The 8,556-nt window shown below is 44.0% G+C and overlaps 1 protein-coding gene across 1 annotated transcript; it reads left to right on the forward strand.

Moving 5' to 3' along the window:
* Positions 1 to 1,224: 1,224 nt before the first annotated feature.
* On the forward strand, positions 1,225 to 4,182 carry PtA15_2A750 (uncharacterized protein; the record flags this gene model as incomplete). Its single annotated transcript, XM_053166803.1, has 6 exons — positions 1,225 to 1,227; positions 2,368 to 2,563; positions 2,654 to 3,564; positions 3,626 to 3,761; positions 3,865 to 4,029; positions 4,118 to 4,182. The coding sequence occupies 6 exons, from the start codon at positions 1,225 to 1,227 to the stop codon at positions 4,180 to 4,182; spliced, it is 1,476 nt and encodes a 491-aa protein (XP_053017988.1).
* Between the last annotated feature and the right edge of the window lie 4,374 nt (positions 4,183 to 8,556).

An 8,556-nucleotide genomic window follows, 5' to 3' on the forward strand; every position in this document is an offset into this window, starting at 1 on the left:
TTCGTCTTCTTCCTCAGGTACCACGTACCCACAATGCCTGAAATTATTGTAGCATAACTCGGGGGTGACAACAGATTCAACAGTAACACAAATATCCCACTCCGGATCTAAACTATCCATGAGTATTTTAGAGCGGCGCAGTCTGTACTTGAGGGCTGAGAAGCAGAGCTCAATCGGATTGAGCTCTGGAGTATAGGTTGGAAGATATTTGATCATGATGCCAGCATCAATGCAGATTTTCTCGACTCAACTGCCCTTGTGAATTTTGGCGTTATCGCAACCAAGAATAGAGTTGGGGCCAGGATACGGATTCATCCAAGGGATCTAGTGCCCGAGCGAAGCAGAGAAACAGTTGGATTAGTGATGATCCATTGATTTTCCGAGGAGCTCTGACAGGCAAGCACTTACCAAGTCCCACTCGAGGAAATCTTCCCACTTTTTCCCATTGAATGTGTTATCAGTCAGTGCCAACGCAATCACGCCTGAAATACTGATTGCAGGCAACACACTAATGCGCTCGGGATTTTGGTTGACAATGTATCGAGCCGAAGGAGTGCCTTTGGAAGAGCGGGCAAAGTTACGCAGCAAATCACGATCACATATAGCTGTTTCATCTAAGCAGAGCCCCATATTAGCCTTGTTGTCTGCCCTGCTATTGTTTGATTTGATTGATCGGAAAGAATATGAGACTCACCGGTGAAAACTAAGAATTCAGCTGGAACAAATCGCATATGCTTGATATACTGACATTTGGCAATAATGCATTTCCGTATGTTGACGGTACTCGGCTTCTTGAGGGTTATCGAAAGTTTCAACACCAGGTTTTGGTGAATTGCATTGATAGAGAGAAGGGGGGCTTTGTCATGAGAATCATACAAACGCTCGCGTATCTTGTCCAAGAAGAGGCCCGGTTCGTCTTTGACCAGCTTAATCATGAACTGGACATCTTCACCCGTGAGGAGGCCCGGCCGACCTAGTTGTTCATACTTGGACGGATTCCTAATGACACAGCGGGTCTGCTGGAACAATTCCAACCAGCGGCTGAAAGATTGTCTTGAAATTGACTCTCCTAGAGCGTTACAAATGAAGTCGGCCGAGTGACCCTGGATAACCATTTGAATTGCAGCCACCTTGATCGCCGGGGTATAACGAACAAAGCCCATCCTAGACATAAAGGCAAGCCACGTTAGCTTAGCTGCAAAACCGGGTTGGAAAATGAATGAGATGGTCAGTAAATAACTTGTGATGGATGGGATGGGGTTGACCAAAGGGCCAAAAACTTGCTGAGGGGTGGTACGATTAGAACCAGATGGGGAAAGGCTGCTAGGCTGCTCAGGAAATCTGGGGGAATGTCGGATGTGATGGCCGCGGCTGGATGGAACGCTGGACCCTGTAGCAGGCAGGCAGGGGCTGATGTCAACAGTCGAGAAAGTGCTGCTGTGTACACGAACTCCGATTACATGTGGGATATTTGGAGTTCAGAACTAACTTTCCAAAAGGTGGGAACGTAAGGAATTCCAGTGAAAAAAAGACGGTCTGAAACTGGAATAAAACTGATGTCTTGCTTGCATGGGAAGTGCATAATCAGTGCATGAAACAAAAAAAAACAAAAAAAGAGGATCTGTCCAAGCATTTGTGAAAACACAATAGGTGCCGTCGCGGCGCAGGTTCCAGTCGGGGTGCCGCCGCTCGGCCGGCGGCCCTAGGCGCACACCTTCCAAGAAGGTCCTGGGAAGTTGCCGATGGTGAACGAAGTCCAACAGGATGGCCCTGACTTAACTAAGCCTCCTGGGACTGGGGGTGCGGAGCACCCCGATGCGAAGCATCTCCCATTTGGAATGGGATTTGAAGGTTGCGCTTCGCGCGAGGGCGCTTTGCGCCAGCCAGGCTGTACCAGGGCCCTCTGAAGCGAGGGACTTGTGATACATAAGTCAGGGATGGCCAAGCTAACAGACTTGCCAGCCAATTTAGGCTTTGTTTGGAGCCAATATAAATATAGGTGATATAATCATTGGTTAATTCAATGAAAACTACAAAATTCAACATAAAGCCTCCAAATATTTTTTCTAGGCAACCTACAGTACTGGTCTCATCAATTATGAAGTCAGATTCAACTGATTCAGCCATATTCAGTACTGTAGTACCATTATATTGCTTTTAACCAAAACAAAGCAATATAATGGTATTATGGTGCTGAAGATGGCTGAATCAGTTAAATCTGACTTCATAGTTGATGAGACCAGTACTGTAGGTTTCCTACAAAAAAAATTGGATTCTTTATGTTGAGTTTTGTATTTTTTATTGAATTTACAAGTGATTATATCACCTATAGTTATATTGGCTCCAAACGGGGCCTTAGTTCACAAGATAATCGATTGCCTTGTCGAGCATCCAGACCCCACGAAAGAGCCTCATTACAACCTCGACCATGACGGAATCGGCTCTGGCCCAATCAAAATAAGGCCCCATCTAGCGCTCAAGGATACCTGTCAACGACACAACCATCGTCTTGATTATAGCGCTAAAATCCCCGAAAATCCGCTTGACGCTTCATGGCAGGAAGGTGAAAACCACGTTGTATTCAGCCCAAAGCGCACAGCCACAACGGAAACACTTTTAAACTAAACGTCTATCACTACCTCCAATCCAATAGGTCTGCCAACCAACCCACTATTACCCCTCACTTTGGTCAGCCGCACATTTCGACAATGTGCCCAGGAAACGCTCTTCAACAGCGTAGTTTTAGGCACTCAGTGGCAAGCCCTGTTATTCCTTCGAGCACTTCGCACACCCGCGCAGGCCGAATCTAACCTCTCGGGTACCGGCATAGACCCATCAACCGCAATCAATCATCCCTCAAAACCACTGGCCCAACTTGTTCGCTCGTTACAGTTCCGATGGCGTGGTCCAGCTTCGATGGGAAAGGGAGGTGGCTCTGTGATCTGCGATATCATCCGGAGCTGTCCGTCACTCGAAAACGTCGCTATCGGTATTACGCTCTTGAAACCGTGCCAAGAACCCTTATTGGAGGCCCTGGCAGGTCGAACATTTCTTAATGAATTCCTCGTCCTGAGGAACCCTTATCGTCATGGCGAGGTCCATCTTCAATGGAAGGCTGATGAAATGCTTGCTCGATTATGCTCTGGATGGAAACACCTCGAGACGATTGAGCTCCATAAACTCGCTGGTCAGTCGGACGAAATGATTCAGCACCTTCAGAAAACAATACCCATCCTCCCCGGCGCCCTGAAAACGATAATCCTGGAAAGGCCTAATTTAGACGACAGGGAAATCTCTTGGCTTTTGGCAAGCTCTCTCGAGAGTATGCAAACACTTAAGATTATCGAGCCAACTAAGAAGCTTACCCGACCGGGCTTATGCCGAATCCTGAAAGAGTGTACCGGCCCAAATTTGGAAATTCTGACGATCCGAGTTGCTACGGAATGGGAGATGATTTTCCCCGACGAGTACTCCGAACGTTCGGATGATCCAGCCACAAACCGGGGCTTGCTTGATGTCGTCTTCAAAACTTCTTCCGCCTTGAGGAAACTCAAGTCTTTGTCTGTCCACGGTTCTCTGATCAGCTTCGAGTTTTTTTACTCTACTGCCTGAATCGATCGTCAAGTTCGACTGGGATGATCATGACATGGATTGTACTGCGGTCCTGGAGGCACTCTCGAATTCGCAAGAGAACACGTCCGAGTCGCATGTCCAATGCTTGCCCAATTTAAAATGTTGCTCAATCCGCAGTTTTTATAGTTGTCAGTTTTTCTACTCATACAAAATTCTACTGATAGAAGACCAAACTGCAAGAAGATCCGGTCAAAACACTAATTTTAATTCAAATCTTGTATATGAATGTAGGGCCCAAGAAAGCTCGAGAAGTGATTAAGACAGCCATGGAAGCACGAGGGGTGTGTCTTCACGTTGAAGGCGGAAAAGACTTTCTCAAGAATGAACGTGGCTACCAGCGCGGCGGCTCCGCTGTCCCGCAAAGTTTGAGTGACTCAGAAGAGTATCCAGATTCCGGTATGTCACCCATAAGAAACCCTCACACCTGCCCAGGAGAAAATGTGCTGAGCCAAACTGGTCAATTACGTTACTCTCCGTTATCCAGCCTACCCCAATGACTTGGTCATGTCAATTTTTAACCAGCTAAATTATCAGTATGAGTACTACTGACCAGATTCTTTCCTGCACATGTAATTAAGGTGTTCAAAGTTGAAATCATAAAATTTTCTTTACATGAAATCATAAAATCATAAAGCTTTCAAATGATGATTTTATGTGTACCATTTTAGAAATGTTGCTCTAATTTGAGTGTTTGGGTGTACCAACAGTGGGTAGTTACGGTATGGTTATCGGTAATGTACTGATATTGTAACGGTTTTTCTCTTGTTACCCTTACTGTTAACTGTAACAGAAGTGCGTTACGATATCGCACACCCAGGATGTATGGCATTTAACATCCGTTACGATATCTGCCTGCACGGAGGGGCAGATATTGGACTGCATATGATCCAGAGGGGCCATTTGCCCCTCTTTATCTCGTTAACCAGTGGTTAATGTGTTACGCTACTAGTAACGCAAGTAACACACCAAAAAAATCAGGCCCGTTACAATACGGGCCCGGGGTTACAACTAGTTGTTACTAGTAGCGCTAACGCCTAAGCGCAGTAAAGGCAAGTGTTACACTACGCAGATAACGGCGGTTATCATAGTGTATCGTAACTACCCACCGCTGGGTGTACATATTTTTTTCAGCTTACAATTTTATGATTTCATGGTGTTATGATTTGATGAAAGTCAACTTTGAACACCCTAAATGTAATGTGAGTATTTTTTCATTTTCCCCCAGATGGGTAATGTATTGTGACCTGCACCTGCAGGATAATGTATTATGAAAAACAGATGTGGTAGATCAAGCCCGTCTGGGCACTTGCCCAAGTTCCAGGTGTAAATCAACAAGCAAATTTACCCAGGCCAAAGCCTGCTGGGCCAAGCCCCAATTGCACATGGCCTAGACATAAGTCCCACTTGGCACATAGCCAAGTTTGGGGGGTCCAGGGACAAGTCCTGCTGGGCTGATGCCCAAGAAAGGGTGCCACACACGCCAAGCAGTGCCCCACCATGGGCTGGCACACTGAGTGATGCACCCCACAGCTCAGGGGTGTATCACTCTGCATGAAATCTTCACCATGTCTGCCTGGATCTTCAGAGACCTAGTGACATGGGGATCCGCCTTTGCAGTGTTTTTGTGTGTATGCACGGGTTCCAGGGATGATTCAGTTGGATGGCAGCATCAAGGACCTCCGCAAGAAGATGTGGAAATTTTTCAAGTGGATTTTCAAGGTGATCTAGGAAGCCTGGGGTAGGTGATCTATCTCAAAGCAAAAACATCTATTGTGAAGAAGACCCTTGCTCAAAAATAAACAAATGCTCAACTTTCCAAAGGCAAGCAATATTGCTTGTGGTGGTAGACACTTTTGTTCCAGATAGAAAAACTCAAACATTTCTAGTTTACATATGTAGTGTTATATTCCACCCTCCTTTTTGTTAGACTATCAGTCTTGTTGTTGGGATGAGAAGATTAGGAGGAGGAAATTTTGACTGAGGAGTTCTGATAAATGACCAAAGATGGTGGTCAACAAACAAAATGGTTCCGGCTCAATGATTTAATTACAATGATGTCAGAGAAGACTAAGTACTAGACCAGAATGTCACACCTGTGACAGATAGATACAACCTGAGAAACTACACATCTCAGTAACATGACAAATGTTTTAGAGCTACACATTTAAAATAAAGAAACCTCTCTAGAACTACACCTCTAGAGTAATAGAATCAATAACTACATGTCTTAATTAACATGATAATGTTAAGACAATAAAAAGAATAAAGACTAGGTAAATATTTAAGACTGTTAGTGAAATAGAATTCCAACAATCTTTGATACACACACTACCTTCAGTTTACATATGCAGTTGTACACAACTGAAATTATATAGTTTACATACTAGCCTTTAAATATATCTGTGTGTATGTATGTGGCTGTGTATCAACCACTCAGCCTCAGATGCAGCTGCATAGCAACCACAAGCCACTCATTACAGTAACTTAGCAACCAAAAGCCACATCAATAAAGCCTCATCATAACCATGGGGTGTGCAAGTTACTCAAGCAGACTACACAGCAATACAGAAAGCTGTTCAGATCACGTGGGAGTTGAGAAGACTCCATAGCAACCTATATTAGCTACAGTTGTAAATAGATAACCAGCCAAATTTGCTCATGTCAACACTTCCCCACTGTAAATAGCTGTATTCTGCGCATCAGGCCAGTTAAACATCTCATTTGTAAAGGCACACCAGCCAAAAAACCTCATGTACATAGAAAACCAGCATAAATGCCTCACATTTTCCTATAAAAGGAAGGGCTGTCTCTCGGCTTGTTCCCCATCAGAGAAGATCAGACCAGTGGAGATCATTACCCCCACCCAAGGAAACAATTTTTCACACTTTTTGATATTCATGTGACATCCCTCTAGATCTTCTAGCAGCCCCAGTCTCAAGTGACATCATTCGGCTCTTGGTCCTCCCAAAACTCTCCCTGCAAGAACTCCGCTCAGACATCCCTACCTTTGATATATAACCTCCTTCCTTCTTTGACTACACTTCCTTCCCTCGGGGAACCTGCAGCTTTCATCATCTGCCATCAAGCTTTTACTTATCTTCAAAGTTGTTCCTCCACCTTGACATCATCATTGGTCAATTCCATCTTATTGTGATTCTGATCACTCCTATTTTATCTTTGCCATTGTTGTGTCTTATCCTTATCCCTTCCTCCAACAATCTGCTGACTTTTACCTGACCGTTGTGTCATATCCCTTCTTTCAACAACTTGCCGACTTTGACCTCAATCATCAACCTATCTCATACGACTCCTTGTTGTCCTTGTGTCCTGTGTCTTCTATTCTCTTGTGTGTCCATCATCATTGTTACTCTTGCCTTTAGGTATATTTTCTTTTCTTCTTTTCTTTATTTTATTGCATGTATTTCTTCAGAAGAGCTTATTAGAAATACAACCTTTAGCTTGTTGATTAACAACACTCACACTCTCCACCACATAATAAATACTAGCTTTATATTTTGCAATACACAGTCCATTTTGAGCCACTTTTCATAAAATTATTCAACTACACTAGACCACTTTCTTCTTTCTTCAAGCCTAGCTGGGGGTGTTGTCAGTCATTGCTGTTAAAAGAGGCAGGAGGTTCCCCACACATACTTCTCTGAATGCAGCCAGCAAATTGCTTTTGGAGTCTTACATTGTATAGTAGTGTGTCCTTGAAAAAACTCCTGGGCTCAATATATGGAAAAAAGATGGCAGAAGAAATTCACACCTCTTTTTGATCATTGTTGTGTTGAGGCCAACAACAACACAAGTTCCCTCGTGGGAGAAGCTAAGTCTTGCTTCCTTCTGTGTATTTAGGCCCCGTTTGGACACCACATTATACATTATAAATTGTCAGATTTATTTTGCACAACCCCTGGGGGGTCTAGAAATTTGATGGATACAGGGAAAAATTTGGGATCATACATCATAAATCTGAGCATTTATCACATGTAACACACCATCAAAACGGGCCTAAGGTCATTATAGCTTCAAAAACACGTGCAACTGAGTAAGCCTTGTGATACAATGTCAGCCACTTGTGGTTGCATTGGAAGAATGGGAGGACTGTTCCATGGATGGGGGGGGGGGGGGGGGGGGGGGTAGGCGGCTCAAGGAAAATTTGAGATATTTAGCCTGCTCACCCAGATGGGACCCAGATATTCTTGAAATAGAGTATTGAGGCCAAGATGAAGTGATTATGTGACCTTCAGGAAGAAATCTCAGAGGCTGAGAGCAAAACAAGGAAGCCCTCTTTGAGGGCTAAGGCTGCTAGCTTTTGAGGAGTAAAAAGGCTTCTCACCACAAGAGACTGGAAGATGGTCTCAGGGATCAGGTGCAGAGGACAGATGAGTTAATTTCTTGTCTTGGGGGGAAGATATTTGATCTACTATAAGAGGGCCAAGTTTTGGAACAGAAGTTGAAACAAATCTTGTTAATGTGGAGAGAAGAAATGGGTGAAAGGGAAAAGAAAGAGGAACATACAGAAGAGACTGGTGAAATACCAACAGATATTGAGCCCACCCAAAGGGTTCACAGGATTTTGAGCCTGCCTCACTAGGTGTCCCAGTTAGAATATTTTCAAGTATTTAACATGTGACTTGATATGTTGTTTGATTTTTCTCCAAATCTCATTCAAGGTCAAATTTGGAGAAAACTCCAATTCTCCTTTTGTTCAAATAATAATTGAAGTATGTTTGAAGGGACTTTGAGTTCCCACTTTGGATAAAGTACCACCGAGATCTGCAATGTCCAATCTTGCTGGCGGGGACTTGGAGATTATTTGGGGTATCTTTGGATATAATCCCAAGTTTTGCATCTGCAGTGTAATCTCATTCTCATCTCAGTACTAACTCATCACCAGAGTGACCAAAATCATTGCCA

This window comes from Puccinia triticina, chromosome 2A, assembly GCF_026914185.1.
Source record: "Puccinia triticina chromosome 2A, complete sequence".
In the NCBI taxonomy this organism is placed as follows: Eukaryota; Fungi; Basidiomycota; class Pucciniomycetes; order Pucciniales; family Pucciniaceae; genus Puccinia; species Puccinia triticina.